General features: G+C 38.9%; 1 protein-coding gene across 2 annotated transcripts in view; it reads left to right on the top strand.

The window, feature by feature from the left end:
• Positions 1-22,013, top strand: part of CAP2 (cyclase associated actin cytoskeleton regulatory protein 2) — a 70,142-nt gene extending 48,129 nt beyond the window's left edge. For both annotated transcript variants that reach the window (XM_054059565.1, XM_054059564.1), the window contains exons 7-13: positions 1,443-1,548; positions 14,587-14,779; positions 15,646-15,821; positions 17,083-17,206; positions 17,432-17,514; positions 20,173-20,313; positions 21,870-22,013. In XM_054059565.1, coding sequence (XP_053915540.1) covers positions 1,443-1,548; positions 14,587-14,779; positions 15,646-15,821; positions 17,083-17,206; positions 17,432-17,514; positions 20,173-20,313; positions 21,870-21,953 — 907 coding nt within the window. In that variant the 3' untranslated portion in view covers positions 21,954-22,013. The remainder of the gene's footprint in view (positions 1-1,442; positions 1,549-14,586; positions 14,780-15,645; positions 15,822-17,082; positions 17,207-17,431; positions 17,515-20,172; positions 20,314-21,869) is intronic.
• The last annotated feature ends 45 nt before the right edge of the window (positions 22,014-22,058 follow it).

Genomic DNA, 22,058 nt, shown 5'->3' with positions numbered 1-22,058 from the left:
AGCTAGCTGCCACACTTCCTTGTCTCAACTGCACACTCACACTGTTGCTGTTCTGTCTCTTGGCTTGAAAATGTGCATTTAGGCGGTAGATTTATACAACTGAGCATCTACTCCCATAGCTCCCCGTTTGATTTTTTTCTCCACCACTGCTTTGTTCTTCAAGAGCACAAGGAATTCACAAAAGTGTTCCATGAATGAAACCTGTGAGCAGACAGAGAAAAGAGGAAAAATACAGGTCCTTCCAATGTCCTCTTCAAAATGTCAAGTATAATTCCTGTTCATTTGGTGCTTTTGGAGGCCAGATTTTGGCTCTTGGTTTTTATATCCCAGTGAAGAACAGTATTCACTATTGAGTTTTCCTCTTTAGAAAGGAAATTTAATATATATAAACCTTTTGTATATATTTCTTTTTCTTGTACATGTATAAATATATATTATATACTACATATAATATTTCATATTGTATTATGTATTATTCCTGAAGTCTTAGTTTACCTACTGAAGGTAATACCTACTGGGGTAAGTGAAGTTTTTTACAATATAGCTTAAGTACTTATTCCGGAGAAGGAAATTCCCCACGTAACAGTATGAACAGGGTACATTATCTAGGTATTTAGTTCTTCCCTGAATAAGGAATTCTTTTCCTGTTTTTCTTTGCTGAATCAGATCACAGTGTCTTCCAAAGTAGTGGAAGGCTCTCACTTGACTTCAGCAGGCTTTGGATTAAACCTGTTGATGCAGGTCCTCAGCAGTATTAAGCTTCAAACTCCAAAGGAAAGAAATGGAAGACAGACAGCCAAATCCTTGTAAACGTCCCATCCCCAGCTGTTGCTACTCAGTAATAATTCTCCATAACTAAGGACTCCATCTTACAAGCAGTTTCTCCCTGTACATATTTCTCAGTTTCACTTACTGTCCCATTGGAGGACTAAGCCTTCCAAATAATGATTCCAGAGTCGACTTGTGACTTGTACTTTAAAAATTCTTTACGTATAAATATTTTAGTCTGATGACTGTAACATCATCCAGTATTACCCTGGTTACACTTGAACTCGGAAGCTAGAATATCTTAAAGAATGCACAGATATTTAGTTGTCTAAAAATTCAGCACCCTGATACTGAGTCTGGGTAGCTGCTGCACAAGCTCCACATACCTTTAGTGTTTCTTCACTTGACATTGAGCCCGAACAGAATCATGATACGCCCTTCCAGCAGAAAGCACTCACTGCTAAAGGCATCCTATACCCTTGTTTGTCTTCTGGAAGGGTCTAAAAGCTTTGCAGTGTAGTAGGTCCTAGTATTTTCAGCATTGGCTGGCTGCCTGACTGATTTATCCATCACTTTGAGGCAGACAATGGCTTTTACCTGCTTTAAGCAAGAGTAGCAATGCGTTTTGGTTTTAAGTACATTCACACATGTAAATACTGTCTGTGTTTTCACAGTGACACACGCCATGTTGATTGGGTGAAGTCATATCTAAACATCTGGTCTGAGCTTCAAGCTTATATCAAGGAGCATCACACCACAGGTCTCACCTGGAGTAAAACTGTAAGTACTATCTGCTTCTTCACAAGGAACCATTAAATGCTAGTAACCAATTTGATTTCTAATGCAAGTCATTAGCTCAGGAAAAATAAATGCTAAGTCAGGAACAGAAGTCATGGTCTGTGGGCTTCCCAATGAAGCCAAAAAAAGTTTGAAAGACAGGTGGAGAGGAGCCAGGCCATTGTGGTACAGGTTTGTAGGACGAGGGAAGAATTGTTTGGGACAACTGTGGCCATAATCCCTAGGTGCAGATGGTGAGGAGAGGCAGACACAATTCTACAGTAGAAAGCAGGAGCAAAACCAAATCCCAGATATTTGAAGAATATGTCAAACTAAATTGAAGGAACACAACAGGGAAAGGAGAGGAGTGGTGGAAAGAATCTGAACAGTAATTTATAACATGAAAAAGAAATACAAGGGATAGATACCATTTTATTACTTCATAGATAGCTATCTATATAAAGCTTATTTTATGCATACAGAAATCATTTCTGAGATGCATATATAGAGAGTAACTATAACAGTATGCCTAACTATTTATGCTCTCTCTATATACTTATATAAACATCTTCTGTGTTACATCTGAGATGCATAGAAAGATGATGGCAATGAGTACTGTTCTCTAAGAGAGGTCTAAACATGAAGAAATAATTTTATGATGGATATAAATATAAGAGTTCGTGTCCACTGTCTACATTGATACAATGCTCTATATCATTCTAATGTCCTTATGTTTATTATCAGGTTAGGAGAATTGCTGAAGTATATTAAAAATATAACCAACCAGCCCATTGCTGTTATCATCACCTAAACTTACCAGTGCACTTACATACTTGCACATATGGTCTTTCACACCAAGTTTATAATTTCTTCTGTAAAGGCAAATATTTATTTTAAAAAATTGGATGACTGTTCAGAGGGCTGATGTAGGCCACCATATAATTTAATTTCCAGACCAAACCATCGTAAGAACTCAGGAACACGGGGAAATGAAGTAGAGCTTTTGGATGGAATGCATTTTTGCATGGAATAAGGGAACAGCTGGAACAGCTCTCCAATGAAGAAAGGCTGAGAGAGTAGGGGTTGTTCAGCCCGAAAAAGAGAAGGCTTCGGGGACACGTTATAGTTGCCTTTCAGTGAATAAAAGGGGCTTATAAGAAAGATGGAGAAAGACTTTACCAAGGCCTGTAGTGACAGGACAAGGGGCAACAGTTTAGAGTGAAAGAGGGGAGATTTAGATTAGATATTAGGAAGAATTTTATTCCTGTGAGTGTGGTGAGGCACTGGCACAGGTTGCCCAGAGAAGTCATGGCTGCCCCATCCCTGGAGGTGTTCAAGGCCAGGTTGGATGAGGCTTTGAGCAACCTGACCCGGTGGGAGGTGTCCCTGCCCATGGCAGGGGGGTTGGAACTGGATGATCTTTAAAGGTTCCTTCCAGACGAAGCCATTCTATGATTCTGTGGTACCTGAAATAGTTACTTTATTTCCCCCTGCATGGAGGTGACAACTTCATAAGAGAATGTGTGCTACTTGTGTTCAGCCACAGACTGCGCAACTTCTCTTTCACACCCTTCATTAGACATTGTACAAGGTCTTACAGTGCTCAAGTATTCAGGTGCAAGTTCAAACACAGGAGAGACCAGGATCTGTGTGCACTTCTCAGTTTGAGGCAAAAGTGTTTAAACATGATAAATTAGAAGACTGGAATAATATGCTGCTTTATCGGTTTCTGTAGTAAAAATTTAAAATATTAAATGTGATTTTTTCCCTTAATTTAGTACAAAATTTAACACTTTCTACATCCTACTCTTTTATAATCAGTGAATGTGAGAAGAGCAAATGATTTTAAAATGATTATTAGATAAGGAAAAGAAATTGTAGTACCCTTTTAGCAGAATTAGCCTGAGAATCTGGGACAAATTTAGTTTTGCTAATACAGAGAAAGAATCATCTTCACCTTTAATGGAACTTTACAAGTATGGAAATAATGTTATAAGTTAAAGATTTATTATAGCCGTTTCATCAAACAGGAGGAACTCTCGGTGCTGTTGAGTACTGGTGATCTTATTCAGAAGTGAAGCTGTTGCAGATTATGTTTGACTGATCTTAAAACCAGCATCTCAGCCATCACATCTTTCTACTTCCCTCTCTTCAGTTCTGCAAGAAATTGTTGAATACAAATCTAGGTGTGATTTGTTTGTTCTTATTGAGCATAGCTTCCTGCCAACAGTGGTCATTCCATCATGAGTGATGGGCCCTTTATTGCATCTGAGGTGTTGATTTCACTCACTTTGGATATCACTCAGATCTGAACATTGTCTTGGAATTATGGCTCATTTAAATTATCATTCGTGTAATTTGTGTCAGAAATATTAAGTTACAAACACATTTTTTGGATGTCTAATTTTTCAAGTTTTATTTCACATGAGTGTAAGGAAATTAGAATCCAGTAAGTGTGCAAGTTGTTTAAATAGCTTGGTTTTTAAAAGTAGTTTAAATATTTTTATGAACTTTGCTAATGAATGCAATCAAGAAAGCAGTGAGTTACTCAAGTAATAATTTAATTTTTGTTATACATTTTAAAGGGAGAATGAAAGTCACAGATTCATGCTGTGTGACATTAAACATAAAGGTCTGCAGAAGCAGGGCCTGGACAGATAGATGATATCAATAAAAGCTGTAGATATGTTCCAGACACAGTTGTTAATCACTGCACAGAACAGCTTCCACTTATATGCATAAAAGGAAAAAAAGGGAAAAAACAGTAGTTTAGCAAGGCAATGAGAAAGTGGCACATTTACAATAGGGAGAATACTGATGCAGAAATGCTATTTTGTTGGAGAGGGAGAGGGAAGGAGAGAAAGGTTTTGGCCTGTATAAGTACAGCTTTAAAAGTACATTTTACCAGTAATTTACCCTTCATATCTGCAGAAGTCAACAAAGCAAAGCTTGAAGCTTTATATAAAAAGCTATTAAGTAACATATTTGTTAGTTTCTAAGAGACTGAAGAGTCAAGGAAAACATTAACTATTGCTTCTCTTAGAGCTGTATTCTTATAGCTTGAACTGCAACAAAACCCAAGGAGCACTGGTCTGATCAGACTGTGCCTCCAAATCTCCAAAAAGGAGATTTTTTAGTGTGCCACTGTCCCCTTTCTCTTATAGGTGCTGTAGACCACGGTGTGCACATTTCTGGCTGTGCTACATAGCAATGTCACAAAGCTGTGCAAGTTCCAGCCGCGATGTACCCTTCCATCAGGCTGCACAGGGCAGCTGCAGCCAATCTTGGAATGGATTACTAGTGCACACTGTAAAGTGTTCCTGGCTCTGGTGGGAAGCACACAGGGAGACGTTTTGGAGGAAAAAGGAAATGTCTTAATATATTACAAGATAGACACTAGAACAGGCGCAAAAGGTTGAAATAATCACTAAGCAGTTGGCTCTGACAGTAACAGTTACCTCTATCAGCTCTATAATAAATTTGGGATAAAACCAGATGCTTAGGGATTTTTGGATCTGACATAATTCTGTCTCTTTATTCACTGTGGCTCTGGTTTTGCCAAGATGTGTGACAGCATTTTACTCCTTGAGGGTATCATATTGAAGTGTGCGGGGCTGCAGAGGAGAAAGCCAAGAATCAGTGGAATTAAAGACCTTGAGATCTTTGTGCATCTGAGCCTGTTTTGCTGTCCATGAGGAGCAGTATACAGGACTGGACTATACGTAAATCACAGGCATTTCAAGACATGATGGACAGGGTAGGAATATTTGTTGGTACTGTGCTCACATGCCTATCTAAAATATGTATGTTTGTGAGTAGGATTGTCCCAGAGACTAAGGTGTCCCGCTCTCTATTTTCACCAGGATCTGAAGTATTAGTTTTCAATGATTGATTGTGGATATGCCCAAGGAAATATGCTTGTCAGTGGAAGTCAGGTGGATCTATAGTACTTCCTTGAAAGTGTAATTTTGTAGTTCATCATTTTCTATGTGAAGCGTGAGCCGCCTTCTGCCACACATATACTGTGGTGAGCAGCAGCCCACTATTCTCAGTACGTCTCAACTTAGCTATCTTACCAAAGGAAAGCATAGCGATTACCAGCCTAAAGATGATTCATGAGTTTTAATTTGCTACCAGATGTGCTCAGATGTCAATGAGTCTTATGCAAAAGCTGTTATTATAATGAAATGTTTTAAATGCCCAGTATAGCATTTCACCCATGCACCAACCATCATTTTCGCTTGCTACAACTATCAGACTTTAACATGACATCTACAGCTGTTACAGGAACTTGTGTCTTTTTTCAGTTTTTACTGATAAACAGCAAGTTTTTGGGTTTTTTCGCTTAAAGAAGGGATTCTATTATTTCTCCCCTCTTCTCTGGTGGCACGAAGAAATGAACAGCTGTAATATAAGCTCACAAGAATGCCTAATAAAAACTTGTTTCCTACAAGGACTGTATGGGTACGCTGGGGGAAGTGAAACTTCTGCTCCTGTTTCCGCAGGTTAACTTTGCAGGAAAAAAAAAAAAGCCAACTAGTAATAATGTAGTTTCCTGTAAATTAAGTAAGCATTAAGAAACAAATCTTGCTCAAGGATGATTGTCTTGAATGTTTCTCTCAGTTGCAGGTGGATCTGCAGTTAAGTTTTTATTCTTTTTATACAATAGTAATGTAGGACAAATGTTGCCAGCAGGATTATTTGCAAACTTGAAATATTTACTAACTAGCAGTGATTTTCATTTTAGTGTTTAGTTTCCAATACAGAATTTCTCTCAAGTGAGAAATGTCCCCCCACTCCATTTACAAATCAAAGCAAATTCTTAGGAGGAAGTCTGCATCTTTACAAGCAGTTGAGATTGATTTATATCCTATTCCAATTGAAGCCAATACAGTATCTTCAAGGGTTTTTTTTCCCCTGAAATATAAGTTTTTAAAATATTTATAACTCATTAGATAGCTTCTAAAAATGCTTTTTAGAAGTTAAAATTCTCCACAGGCTCCACACTGAGGAGAACTGTTGTAATTCCTACATTAGCCTGATTGAGCACAATTATAGTAGTCTCAGCGCAGATCTGGCCATTTCATTCTTGTCTAAAATAATCACTTCCAGATATTTTCTTATAAAACGGTCCTGCCTCTCTCCTGTACTATCAAAACATTTTCCCATAATATATTGTACTGAAGTGAACAAGCTGCAAAAGACCAACTACTGCAGGCAATAGCTCCCTTGTATTCTTTCAGCATCTCCTCTATGCTGCGTTTAGTTTGACCCACTTATCAAGAAGCTATCATCTGAGCCACTTCACCGAAGCTAAAGGTCAAAACTGTATGCCAAATTCCAGTCACAGCCACAACTACAATCCCAGAGGCCTCATTCAGATAGAAGTAAGAGCAACATAGATATAGGGATTTAAATGTCTATATTTTGGATAAGATTTAAACATTTTCAGAGTGCTCAGTTTTCTCAATCATAGCCTTTCCTCTCCTTTTCTGTCCCTTCCATTCCTTTCTCTCCCTTTCACTTTCCCTATTTCCTTATACTGTTTTTGTTGAAAAAATTTGCATCATTTAATCTCAACTGTTTCTTTGTCAGAGAACATAGGCAATATTTGGGTTTTGTACACTGTCAATTTAGAAACTGCTCGTCCTGACAACGCTGCAATAGTTGTCTCTTTGGTAGACACCACCTCAATTACATCCACAACACTTTGAAAGAAAGTAGTTTTGCTCCCTTATTCCCACAATGGCTGGCAATATTTGTCTTTACTGGATATCAACGGTGTCCTTTTAACATCAGTGACCAAACACTATTCAGATATGTTAAAGGAGAACCTGGGAGAGGCTTGTTTGACAATAGCTGTTGAACGCAACCTGACCTATAACATAATGCAACCTAGTTCCAGTGGAAAAGGGAAATGAAAAAGGAAATTGAAAATATGTAAAAACAGAGAGAAAAGGAAAAAGCACACCTATTAAAACTTTTACTATATTGCTAAAGGGAGCAGTTTTCTTTTTAACTAAATGTTTATATAGATAAAAAAAGGTTTAATGTGCCTGTGGGAGCAAGTTGCTTGTTGACCATTACATTAGCATACAGTTCTCAAATGATTTCAAAGACCATGGCTGCAAAAAAAACATTTCTGTTTGGGTGCCTGTGAAGATGTGAGCACCATTTAAGACCCTGAACAGGTGATGAATGGCAGAAGTGTATTAAAAGGGGCTTCAGAGTTTGCAAACTCAATAGATAATTCTGCTGAGATCCAGTAACAAGAAAAGAGGCTGGCCTGAGTTTTGCTGTTTTGTGTCTTGACTTACAAAGATTACAGGCCCTGTAAGTCAGCTGTTTCATCTACTAAATTGCAGATCTGGGGGCAGCATAACCCCTTGCAGACAGGTGTTTTAAATACTGGTAATAGAACTGTTGTGCTAAGCTACTTTTACACACAAAACACCTTAACAAGAGCTCTGAGCCTCTGAGTCACAATCCACCTGTTCCCAGAGGTTGATATGTGATACTTTGAGCTGGATGATTCTTGTCTTTGGCTGTGCATATGCATGGAGAGAACAATATAGAAGGCTGAAATAATTTTAGGTGTGAAACTAGGATTACTATAAAGAGGGAGGGGGACAAAACAGGGATTTTTTTGAGAAGTATGTAGTCCCTATTAGGATTCCTATTTATCTGCTGCCAGGGAAGAAAGCTTTTTAATAAATTAAGGAAGGGATTTTATATGTCTATCTAAGCCACCTGTTGCCTCAGCCACAAACAGATACCTACCTCTTAAAATGATGACTAATAAAATAGATACTATATATTATACACATGCACAGATGATTTATCTCTATGTATTATATAGACATCTATAATCTGTTTATAATTCTGAGTAAAAACAATTGCAGCTACAAGAAATGTGTGTTCATTCAGATGCTCCACAGCAGGTTCTCACTATAAGAACTTTTCCCCCCCTAGTTTCCATGCTGCACTGTGTCAGCCTAAAGCTGGATAAACACGGAATATCACAGGTGTTTGTGCAGGGTCTGGCACGTAAACCCCTCGTATCCCCAGAGATATGAGCCTCTGACTAGGGCTCTTTGCTGCTACAATGCTACAAATATAGTAACAGTGACATGGAAGTCTAACACAGTGAATTGTTCTGCAAGAATGGCTCAGGAAATAGCAACATCTGTGATAAGACATAAAAAGAAATCCTTAGTCTCTCAGTCACTGGGTTTAGACCTAAAGACATGTGGCGGCCAAAACTTACTGACAGTATGGCATCCAGAGCACGTGTTATGTCCAAACAGCATTTTACCTCTCTTAACAAGGCTGGCTGTTGCCCTGTGCTCCAAGGGAAGACTTTAGGAGAACTGCGCTCTAACAAGGCCCAGCTTCTCAGAAGCAAAGGGCTTCTTCACTCATCTCTACTGTAATTTCAAGTGAAATTAATGAGATCCAACATAGATGAATATTAAGAGGGCAGCTGCCCCAACATCAACAGTCATTTCTTTCTTCCAGTGAGCCAGCTAGGTAGCCAGCAAGGAGAAAAGTGCCTCACCCTTCTGCCAGTCCTGCAAGATAAAGCCAGAAATACAGCATACTTTGAGGCTGTACTGCAATCCTGCAAGCCCTTCCCCAGTAATAATACACCTTTATCAGACCTAGCTCTGTGAGCAGCTTCAGATACTGTCACTAGAGGAAGCTACTGAGCCACGGTCAATGGGAGGCCCTTGGGCCTCTCTGCAGGTGGCTCTGGGCTCTCCAGCAAGAAGCGAACCATGACCAGTTCCTATGAACTCATTCAGAGCATGATTTAGTTGAACTGAAGACAGGTTGTTTTCCAGGAAATCTCTGGAATCATGGAATCATTAAGGTTGGATAAGACCTCTAAGATCATCCGGTCTAACCGTCAGCCTAGCTCCACCATGCCTACTAAAGCATGTCCTGAAATGCCACGTCTGCACACTTTTTGAACACCTCTAGGGATGCTGACTCACTCCCTGGGCAGCCAGTGCCAATGCTTCACCACTCTTCTGGTAAAGAAATTTCTTCTAATATCCAGTCTCAGCCTGGAACATTCAGTCTCCTACAGAGCTGTTACTACATGGCTGTAGAGCCTGCATCTCCCACTCTTGACAGGACCTTACTCAGACAATTACATTTTCGCCCATTCCAGAAAACTCCAGTAGCTTGGAGTTCACTATGAAGTTCACTATGATACAAAGCTACCGGGTTAAAAATTAATAGTTTATTTTCTTGTCACATTTTCACGAAGTAAAATGACACTGAAGCTGTGTGCTCCCCTGATAATTCTTACAAGGGATGTATTTGCAAATGGTGGAAAAACGACCACACCAACATGTTAATGGGTATAGTCGGCTATCAGCATAATTTGTTGTGATGTCTGTAGACACCACAGCACTGAGAATGGCAGCTGTTACCAAGGCAAACAGCTGAAATAAAAGAGGAAGAAAGGCGGCTTGCAAGTAACTGCCTTTGCTAGTCCAAATGGCTCTTAGTATTCTTTGTGTAAAGATACACTGTTGTTAACATCTGCTAGAAGTTAATCTGAAGAGTTGTTCGCAAATAGCAATGCTGGTGAGCACCTGCTGCTTTAGGATGGATGAACTTTTGCGGGCATATAACATGCTATTTGATTTCCAGCAACTCTCACAAACACCTCCCCTACAGAGAACAGAAATGAATGGACTTTGTGAAGGGCACTTGAAATTGGATAGGACTATACAAACGTATTGCCAGATACCAGAACAGTTTAAGAGTGTGTTTTAGAAATATTCTAGAGCCTGTGGGTCTAAATGGTCTTGGAAGGGTGACTTGGAAAGGTTCCTTAGTCACAAAAAAACAGTTGCTGGTGACTTAGGTTGGTAACTTTGAGGTCTATATAGTAATAGAGGTCAAAATGAATCAAAAAAAGAAAGTTCCTGAAACCAGCTCACTAGGCTAACTTTAACACTGCCCTTTGCTTCAGTGTGTTTAAGTGCAGCACAGGTTCCATCTTCCTAGCATGTAGGGAATGCAAGAAGTGTAATGTGTCTTCTGCATTTCTTGTTCACTTTGGGGCTTTCTTCCCCCTGTTAGTTTCCCTGAGCCACTCTCTCCACAAAGTTTCACCTCACTTCAATGTTTGTTTCAGTTTAGTCAGGTGAAGTAAAATGGCAAAGAAAAGTCAAAAACCAGAGAGAGATTGACTCCCTCTTTACAGCAAATCTCTGTATGCCTCCTCATTAGCGAGATTTGTCTGGTTTTCTCTGCTGTTCTATTTGAATGGGGGATTGTATCCGTGCCATAAGACAGTAGAATTACAGTGGAGAAGTTAGTCCCTCCCTGTACCTGAGTGACCTTTTTTTCCTTTGATTTGTCCTTCAGTTTTGCCTGTCCAAATTTATAATTGAAATTGTTTCCAGTTTCCAGAATGGCCATAGATGTTCAGAAATACTTGAAAATATGACACAATGCCTGTTACCTTGTGGACCTGTAACTCAGGTCATACTCTAGACAAGAATTTGTCATGCAAGAGAAAAGTTAAGAACAAAGGTTCAGTCCATCTCTTATTTCTGTGACAGCACAAAATTAAGAGAAAAAGTGGGAAGGGTGAATGAACCTCAGGTGTCTTCCAAGACCTTATGACAGCTTCTGTGTTCTTAATTAGATCTAACTCATCATTTTTTGAGCTCAGTGGAGATAGCCACTGACTTTGATAGAAGGACCAGGTTTGCAAAGAAAAGAGGAGGCAGATGGGCAGCGTGAGTGCAAGGGATACATTTTTTTTTTCTACTCTTGAAACCTACTCAAAGGACTAGAATGTCTCCACTCCTCAGGTCAAGGATTAAGATTTTTTACTAGACTTGTCTTTTTATCAGTATTGCTCCAGAAGGGAAAGATGTTCATAGTTTCACAGGTCATTTCCTATCTCTGTTCTTTCTTGAAAAGTAAAGAAATTATTCTCCAGTCATAGAAAAAGACCTCCTAACTTGATCAAAATTCTTCCTTTTTGCCTGTACTTTCACAAGATATTTCTTTCAGAGTTCTGGGAGTGAGGTCATCCGCTTCCACTGATAATTCCCTCTGAGTTTTGCTTCCATCTCAGTTACACAGATATTCCCATACTATTGTTGCCCTTTGGGAAACTGCCTTTGATGCACTACTCAGCAGCACCATTTCAGCCTGTGGACTCCTGCATGATCTGTGATTGCCTTCCGTTTGACACCGTAAGCAAAGAGACTGGCAGAGTGACCCACTACTCTGTTGTATGCAGAATACCCAGATAACTTCTACATCTTTTTTTCTCTAATGCGTCTTTGCAGCCTTTGCAGAATTTAATTCATGTTAATTCCAAATAAACATGGGAGTCACACACACATGTAAGTTCCTGGAAAATCACAGCACTGTATTTATGCAGGTGGAAGCAGTAAGGTATGTTTGGGAAATCAGATGTCACTCTTAAATTGAGAAATCAGATTTTTATCTCAGACTACAAGTTACTAACCCCCACCACCGCTACTACTATTAATCTCCTCCCATAAGCCATACATAATTCATAACTGTATGTTGACACTGCAGTACCATTTCTGGGTTCTGAGTATTTTAAGAGCCCTGCAAATGCAATGTTCATAATTCTGGATAACCAGGACATAGTGGATTCAGTTGCTATGGTTGCGGGCAACAGATAAGGAAGATCTCTATTGCACCCCAGGCGGCAACAACTGATTGTGCCACTAAATCCACTTGCATTCATTTTTTCATTGCAATGATTCATAGTCGCAGTGACTGCTGGAGGCAACTTTACTGGCATTAGCAGAGGCAGGAAGACATGCACTGTAAATTGAGGGCTCATTCAAGAAGTTGTCCCTAGCCCAGAACAATAACCTGTCACTAGTAGCAGAAACACTCCACGTTGACTGTGTCCACACAACAATGAAATGTCTCCAAAAGCAGTCCAAGTCAGTTCCGATATATCTTGACAATAAATGATAACCAATTCCAAAAGGGGATTCTTCTAATTTGTTTGCATTTGATGAAGAAGATTTAATAGCATAGAAGACAGCTCATTCCCTTAAGAGATCTTGGATCCTGTCAGAAACAATCAAACTGTAGCACTACATCAGTTTCATTACTCACTTGAGTATCGGGGATTCACCTAGTCTTTCTTAGGCAATGCAGTTTTAGTGTCACTAATCTGACAAAGAATCTTGCTGTGTATGCATCACTGACATATTCCATAAACCAACTCCTTGAAATGCCACAGTACTTAGATGCTGAAGACTCATGTGCCAGCAGAGGGTGTACGTTAAGAGGTTAACTAATAATATTACCATTCTGCTACTCTAATTAGGGTCAGGATGACAAAGAGGTTTGAATGCAGTTACTGAAATGTGCCAGGCTTCTTTTTTTTAAAAGAAGAATGTCTGAAGAGTCAAAAAAAAAGGAGAAAGAGCATGTGTATCTCAGCCCCTTTCCCATTATCAGTTCAGGATTACAAGCCACAACAAGCTTCCTTTTTAAAAAACAGCTACAGTTTTCACTCACGTAGGATGCACGAACCAGATCAATACTTTGCTGTTTCAGTTTAGCAGAAAGCAGAAAGGGGTGGCATCATAAGTGGTTAAAAATATCCTCAGAGTCAGCATTGATTGTCAGGGATTCATTTTTAACAGCCTGTATCTCTTAACAAAAGGAGTCAGAGGCACTGGGACTTGCTAAGTCCCTGTCATTTTCCCATTGTATCTGCCTACCTAATAAGTATGTACTAGTGCAATACATAGTGCAATATGTATAGCTGACTGAACTCATCAGAACCAATCACATTTTTCAACGTTTTTTTTTTTAAACAGTCTCTGCTCTGCTGCAGAGAGCTGGAATCAGAGTGACACTCAGTGGCAAGACAGAAAAAGTGATTCTCAGTTTCTCAGATTTTATCTAACATCTATTATTAGGATGCATAATATTTTAATCAGATTATCAGCATTTTCATAGAATTATAGAATCATTACTTTGGAAAAGACCATAGAGATCATCAATTCCAACCATGCCTGTCTACTACTAAATCATGTGCCCAAGCACCTCATCTACTTGTCTTTTAAATACCTCCAGGGATACGCAACCATCGCCTTGGGCAGCCTCTGCCAGTGCTTGATAACCCTTTCTGTGAAGAAATTTTTCCTTATGTCCAATCTAAACTTCCCCTGGGGCAGCTTGACGCCATTCCCTCTTGTCCTATCACCTGTCACTTGGGAGAAGAGACCAAAACCCACCTCTCTGAAACCTCCTTTCAGGTAGTTGTAGAGAGCATCTCTCCTCAGCTCCTCATGTAACCATTATCATTCAGACCAAAATGTGTCCTTTTGATTAATTGAAAGATTGGATTACTTACTTTACCAAGGCCTCACCCACGCATAACTTGCATACTGCGATCTCCTGCAATTAAAAAAAAAAAAAAATTAAAAATTTGAGAAATTGAACTAATAACTCAGGCACTGAATTTGAGAAATAAGAGACTTGAATCACCATAGTTTTACATTCTGCTGTAATTTGAATCTCTGCAGGTGACTTGAGCAGTCTGAAGAATAGCATTTTATGTTTTGCATACAATTCAGGATGCTGCATATGTGTAACTGACAGCTCACGGCCCAGTTGCTTGTGTTAGATGTTTCTGAATGCACACTGAACTATGGCTAACTGAATTTGATATCCAAAAACCAGGAGACTTTTTCTCTTTTATGTGAGTAAATACTGGAACAAATTATGGAATTCTTACCATTAAAGATTTTTAACATCACGCTTGACAAGTATTTGAGAGAAATAATTTAGGTGCCCTAGTTCTGCAGTAAAGTAGCGGTGTGGACCGTCTTTCCAGCCTTTTGGTGCAGGGAAAGAGTCTTCGTATTACACTCAATTATGGTGCCAGAAATTCCTCTGAGCCTGTGACTCACAGCATTCAAGGATGTTAATAAATACGAGTTATCACAATACAATGTTCCTTGGCACAGTGTATGTGAAATAATTTCTATCTATCTCAAACAGGGCCCTGTTGCATCATCCATGTCTATGCGATCTGTTCTAACAAGTGGGTCATGCCTCTCCCCACCACCGCCACCACCACCGCCACCACCCGGACCTCCCCCCATCTTTGATACAGAAACCACAAAGGATGAAGGAACTGCAGCTCGCTCAGCGCTATTTGCACAGCTTAACCAGGGAGAGGCAATTACGAAAGGTCAGGAGAAAAGAAATCAAATTTTGGTCCATGATTCCATTTTGCTCCTACATCAAGAGCTGCTGTATGTATTAACCTAATTTCCACTGTGTTTTTACGTTACATTTAAGCAACTCAGATCTTTCTGAGGCTTGCAATGAGTCTGATGGATGAGACTGCATATAAAAACCTCCTTCATAATCAACAGCACCCAAATATGTTCATCATATCTGAAATTCACACTATTTATTTACAGGTATCCTTTTAATTTTAAGGCAGCCAAGCTGGACATCTTCAATTCCCAGTAGCGGGTAAACCTCTAAGTTGCAATGCCAGTAAAAATTTATTCCCTTTTCTAATTCAGTCAGTGTACTGACCTGTGTCAAAATGTTTTACAGTGTTAGGTGAAAATGTATGGCTTACAGATGAGTGGGGGAGTACAATAATAAAACTTTTTGTATTAATACCAGACAGTTATAATTAAAATGGATGGCTGCGAGTTTAAAAACATACCACTGATATATCTGCCTTTGATGCTGGAGAAATAGGTCAAATATTGTTATAAATTAGAGGATCTCATTTGATGGATAGAAAAATACGATACCACAAAGTCTCAGAGCTTGCCGCAGAGAGGACTAGAAGACATTGCAGCATTTCCTGCTAAAGACACTAAAATAGCCCATCCACTGTAAAAGAGGCTTTATGTGAACTGCTAAAACGATGTAGGCAGTTATACTGCAGGTAACTATCCAGGAAAACCTTGACGAACTGAAAAATGTAAATTCACAGAATAACAACACAATCACAAGTAAACCTTTCCTGCTTAAATATGAGCTCTCTTAGGACTTGAAAATGGACTCTCTTTCATGAACACACTTTTTTTTTAGGGCTTCGACATGTCTCTGATGATCAGAAGACTCACAAGAACCCCAGTCTACGTGCCCAATGTCCACCTGTTCGTTCTCCGACAAAAAGCCATACTCCAAGTCCCACCTCTCCCAAGAATTCCCCGCAACAGAGCCATCCACCTGTCTTGGAGTTAGAGGGAAAGAAGTGGAGGGTGGTGAGTTCCTGTCACACCTCTGAACTGCACTCTGCACACTGCAAACCAGGCTGAGCACTGAAACATCTTCCAAAAGGCTGTCCATGATGAAGGTGCAACAAATCAAAGTTGTAACTAAAACAGGGCGAGTCTTGCATTGCTCTGCCTTGCTACAGTTGAGCTTTCACTATTCTGTAGCATCTAAAATTATTTCATTTGTCTCTAAAGATCATATAGTAATTCCATTTTATCTGAGAAACATATAGTAATTCATCTTAACTGGAGAATGTCAGAACCAGCATATAAATTCCTTGCAAAATCAGACATTTCCCCAGAAACAACTGCAGTGGAGAACTCCAATTAAAATCCCTTCTTGCAGGCCATTCGTGCAACTGAGAGAGAACAGTATTATCACAGAGCACTTTCTTCAGCTTTGTTAACCAATGGAATTACGTATTTATTTTTCATCACCCGTTCCATGCAAGCGTGTCTCCCATGCTTAAAAGCAGAGAAGTGTTTTCCTTTTGCTTAATCTGCAGATGGAAAAGATAGATTTGTTTAAAGCTTGAGAGTTTATTTATGTAGGCATATACCAAAGAATCTATGAATGAAAATTCACGTGACTGTGTTTCTTGAAAGGGGGAGGAAACAATATGCAGTTTAGGAATGCAGAAGGTTATCTACACAGTCATTACTGCAGAGTTGAGTGTGCAGAAGGTGCAGTCGCGTTTCCCCTTTGTTATATTGCCTTACAGTGACAATTCCTGGGACTTTCCTTGTGGAACCCTAGTCTTTCTTTGACATCTATGGAGTGTAAATGTCCCTTCCCACTTCACAATGAAAGGAAATTTCTTCACCTGTCACTCCATACTTGATATGATAACACCTGCACCTGTTCATAACACACTATGTAGAACATTATACGACATTTGGGGGAACAAAAACTTGCTGTGTTCTTCAAGGCACTGGATGAAGGCCAAGCAACAGTTTTGTGAGGGCATTTCTAAATTGTTGTGAGTATAATGTCTTTGCCACAAAATTAATGAGTTTTGTCACGGCCTGTGCTAAGTTCTTCAGTTCTGTAGCTCTGAAAGACATGTGTCATTTAAGGGTGAATTAGGTGACATATCCGATCACCAAGCAGATTAGGTTTTTAAGCCACAGGAAGGATATTGCTCTGTTGTAACTGAAGATGCAATCACTCGAGGATAAGTTGAACTGAACTCTGTCTGACTGTTAGCGAGTTAAAGACAACCAATTAAATAAACTTTCTTTTGAACAGGAATATCAAGATGATAAGAATGACCTGGTCATTAACAACACTGAACTCAAGCAAGTGGCCTACATTTTTAAGTGTAACAAATCTACACTTCAGATAAAAGGAAAAATCAATTCAATTACTATTGGTGAGTGGCTAGCTCAGCTGAGCTTTAAATGTCAGTCTTGAAAAAACTAACTTATGTGATTAATAATGCATCTGAACCATTCCATTCACTTCAGTGGATTGATCCATGTGAGTAAAACCGCTCAGCTATGCAATGCAAGATGGGGAATTTTTGTACTTATTGTAGCAGGTGTGCATATATTTGCTTTTATCTTGCCTTTCTTATTTTTGATTGCTTTTATTTTAGACAACTGTAAAAAGTTTGGCCTTGTGTTTGACAACGTTGTGGGAATCGTGGAAGTGATCAATTCCAGGGATATTCAGATTCAGGTAAATATCTGCTTGAGAAACAAAGATAGAAACAGACAGAGAACAAGCAGGAAAAAAAATTAAAAAGCCCAAGATGTAGCTAGATGTAGCTACATGAGATTTTAAAAACTCACAGGAGCACAGCAAAAATAAGATAACGATGCATCCAAATGCATCTCACTGAATTCTGCTGATGTATTTAGAAAATGCCTATGAAAGCTATTGAGCATCACTTAGCCCAGTCCTTTCTGGTTCCAGTGAGGCTGAGAGATCTCCGCTTTGCAAGAACTATTACTTCTGGCCCTAATTTTCTTGCTTTCATGGTAAACAGCTCCTAGCACTTGCAAGTTCAGTGGTGCTTATGGAACAAATTCTGGCAGTAATGGATTTCTAACCCCAGAAGATGGTTACTTCTTTTTTTTTTTTCATATTCTCTTAAGGGAAATGTTCAAATAGACCACCAAAGGACAACAATATGACATAAAGTGAAAGACACCAGGATTGCAAAAATCATCCCCGCCCAGCAACGTGACACATTGCATGAATAAGTAATGTAGTCTCTTGCCTACAAATGGGCTATCAACCGCTACTGGTGTTGTCTTTGATAAGCAATAAGCAAAGCTGCATCAGACATCACCTTATTTTTGGTTCTTGTGAGAAGAAAACAGATGTATTTCAAATCCATATATTGCCCTCTCTGCTGGGGATATTTGCCCCGTTCCAAATATAGACAGTCTGCCTGAGATTTACAGTACATAGTTAATCCCACTACAAAGAGGTCTAACTATACAAACTTGTGGCCAACATACACGACCTAGTCTCAAGAAAGGACTTGAGGATGTATTCTTTTAAGCAAAAAGGAAATGAAATTTTGACTGAATTATAACATCCTTGAAGCAAGGTGAGATCTTTTGCTTAAAAGTCACTGCCTGCTGTATGACATTAAATGCAGGCAGTTCTGCTCCGTGCTTCAGAAATATTGGTCACGGCCACCACAGAGAATAATAGAAAGATGCTTTTTTATACTTTGAACCTCATGCAAGCAACTGACCTTGCTACCAGCTGCACATCATCTTCTGAACTGTAATAAGCAGTTTTATTCCTGATGACTACCTGTCTTCTTATGGCAAAGGCAATTACTTAAAGGAAAAGATCCCAGGCATTTATTTGAGTGTAGGTTTTTTTAATAACTAGATTATTTTTGTCATTATTTCTGGAACTATGCATGAAAGCTGAAAATTTAATTTTTAATGAACAGCGAATCCACAGCTTGATAATACCCAAATAAAGGGGAACTATCTTTTCTAAGAATCAAAATTCTTTTGATTAAGCAGGTTCTATGAATATTGCATAAGGCTCCTATGCCATGGAACAGAGTGTAGTTGCACTTAAGAATATAGAATCTGGCTATATGCAACGTGCTTCTTGAATCAGGCAGCTACTGCAGGGTTTGAGTAAGCCAAATGCTGAGCACCTCAATTTTCTCAGTATTTTGAAGATCTGAGCTTATAATTTGCAAATACGTGTTATGTTAATCGAACAAATGTCAGTAAATTCATCCTACAGATTTTGCTATATGTATTAACCTAATTTCCACTGTGTTTCAGTGCCATATTGTTTGACCCCCCCTTCCTTCCAGTGGAATTTTTTTTCCTTGCTAGATGTTTGCAAAAATTATTAAACACACCCTTCCTTCTGTTCCCTATTGCATGAGAACTCATTAAAGAAAAGATAGATCTGTTTAAGGTGCATTGATCACTACGTAGATCAGACTTCAGGATCAGGGTGGGATGCAAGAGAGCAGACAGACTTGTTCTTTGTTTGCTGTCACATTTAAGGAACTGAAGCTGAAAATATATTCTTAACTTGAATGATGGGAGATGTTCTTTCATTAACAAGTACGTATCTGTCACATGATGTTACTGTTTTATGGCTCAGAATAACCTCAGCCCTTTTGATGCATTGTCAATATTGCTGTCCCTGTTAGAGAGGGCAGCAGGAGAAGGAGGAATTTTTACAGACAATCAGCAAGTCAGCCAGTTACCCATGAAGAAATCTTTTAATCTGTAGAGCTGTGAATGAGAGATTTCCCTTTCTCCCCAAGTAAATCTTGTGCGTGCTTTTAAAATCACATAAGAAATACCTTTAGACATGTAATTAAATTGATCTCAATACTTTTTTTTAGAGCTGTAGCTTGCCTGGAGGGGATAAAAACCCTTTCCTATTGTATACTGTAAAACCTGGAAGAGCTTTGAAGGCTGAATGTATTACACAACGCTTATTGAGCAGCACTGTACACTGGTATCTTTCATTTGCTTTTACTGGGTTGAAGTTGACATTTGATTTCTCAACCAGTTCTCACTGAGGAGCAAAGTGAGCACCATTAAATATCAGCACAAAAGTGTCACTGAAATTAGAGAGTATCGGGGAAGCACATTCATCAAACTGTATATTTTAATCTTGCTGCATAAGTGAGTTTGCTGTTGTGTATAGATCTTTGTTATCACCACCAAGATTTTTTATAGTGTCTAACAAATCAAATATAAGCATCATTCAGGCAGCTGACACACAGATCAGATGCTGGTGGCCAAAATTAGACCTGGCAGGCAATAAGGACTATATTAACAGTATCTTTATGTGCATTTTAAGTTTTGATATTAAACAGATTTTATCTTGCAGGTGATGGGGAAAGTGCCAACCATTTCTATTAACAAAACAGAAGGCTGCCACATCTACCTCAGTGAGGAATCATTAGATTGTGAGATTGTGAGTGCCAAGTCATCTGAGATGAACATCCTCATCCCCCAAGATGGTGATTATGTGAGTGAGATATTTTTAAAGCTTTTCTCCTCCTTCCTCATTAGTCTTGGTAGCTAACAGCATTTAAACTGCTAGGAAAGAAACTAACCATACATATTAAGTCACAAAAAAAAGTATCTAGAACAACTGAATTTCTGTGCACTGATATCTCAGCTATCAGTGCAGGAAGAACTCTTCATTTTCTGGGGTATAAAATAATTCCAAAGATCAGACATGATGTTATTTCTTTGCATTTTGATAGGTAATGGCTTCATGTCCTGCCCATTTAATTTTCTTTTTTTTAATATCTAAACATAATCTCCTAGAGAAACTCATTTCACATAACAGCACTTAAGCCTGAAGATGATGATGCTAAAACTAAGATAAAAGTAATGCTACTACAGATGAAATAATGAAGTATAAAATACTTGGATTTTTTCTAAAGCTGTTGATACATGGGTAACATCTGCAATACTTCTGAGTATTTTCAACATATATCTTTAAAAATCACATAAACGTACATTTTCCCGGCTTCATTTCTGTTCTAGTAAGGTTTTCATACTATGCCCACCAGCATTTCTAGTAAAGTTATGCTCTATGACTTCACACACTAGCAAGAAATCATACAGGCAAAGCACACTCATCAGTTTCCCAGTTTCTTCAACAGAGCAGTGTTGAAATTGCAGTGAACGGCCACAGACAGAACTTAAATTTCTGACTAGTCTTTTGAGCTGGAATATTTCATGTTAAAGGGGTTAGGCTTTATAAAAGAAAATACATAGCAAGAGAATTGCTTCACATTTCCAAAAGTGACTGCTGGATGCCCGGCTTCAGGCAGCTAAAAAGGGAATGATTTTCAGCATATGTACTTTCACCTATTTCTTTAAAAAAAAAAGTCCTTTTGATCAGTCTCACCTCAAATCACCATGTTAGCTGAAATTACTGGCTATCAAAACACCATTTTGAGGTCTAAGTGAAAAAAACCCTTCTCTTCACATAGTTATTTTGTTTACTGGGGACAGAGAAAGATCCAACAACGTCTGCCATACTTTCGCCGAATACACAGAAGGCGACTTCCTTTGATGTTTTGCTTCGTTTCGGTTACCCCACAAGGGATGCTGGGTCTTTTGAAGTGTAGCACACTTATAATGATCGTGTTTGTGGGGTTTTTTTAATTCTTCCACATTATAATATTGCTTTTGTCCTTAAAATTCATCTCCTTGCTAAATCTCCACATCTAAATCCCTTCTACTGTCTTCCAACCCAGACACTGATGGAATCTAAAGTCATTTCTGACAGAAGGCTTATTTACTTAGTTGTTCCAAATAATGGTGTGAGAGGGATTATTGCAAATTCGTGCCATACCAAGCCTATTTGAAACTAGGTAGCAATACGGCTTTTTCCTGTGTGGCATTGTAAAATTGCTTCCTAGGGTAATGAAGAAGGCTTCTCTCTAATCCTGGCATGTCTGAGCTATCAATGCTTTCTCAGTCATGTAGCACTAATAGTATTTCACTAGTTTTCATGAGGTATCCACTGTTTATTTAACCATCAGTGTCACTTTTGTTTCTTACCAGAAAGAATTTCCGGTTCCTGAACAGTTCAAGACAGCATGGGATGGATCTAAGTTGGTCACTGAACCTGCAGAGATTGTGGGTTAACTTCCTAATGCCATACAGCACTCGCTGACCGTGACCAGACCACAGCCAGCATAAACAAAGCAGCAAAATAAAGAACTAGAAGTAGCAGCAGTTTATACTGCTGTG

The sequence above is a fragment of the Cuculus canorus genome, chromosome 2 (genome assembly GCF_017976375.1).
Source record: "Cuculus canorus isolate bCucCan1 chromosome 2, bCucCan1.pri, whole genome shotgun sequence".
NCBI classification, from domain to species: Eukaryota; Metazoa; Chordata; class Aves; order Cuculiformes; family Cuculidae; genus Cuculus; species Cuculus canorus.
Note: the sequence above shows the minus strand (reverse complement) of the source record. Positions and strands in the feature narration are given on the sequence as shown.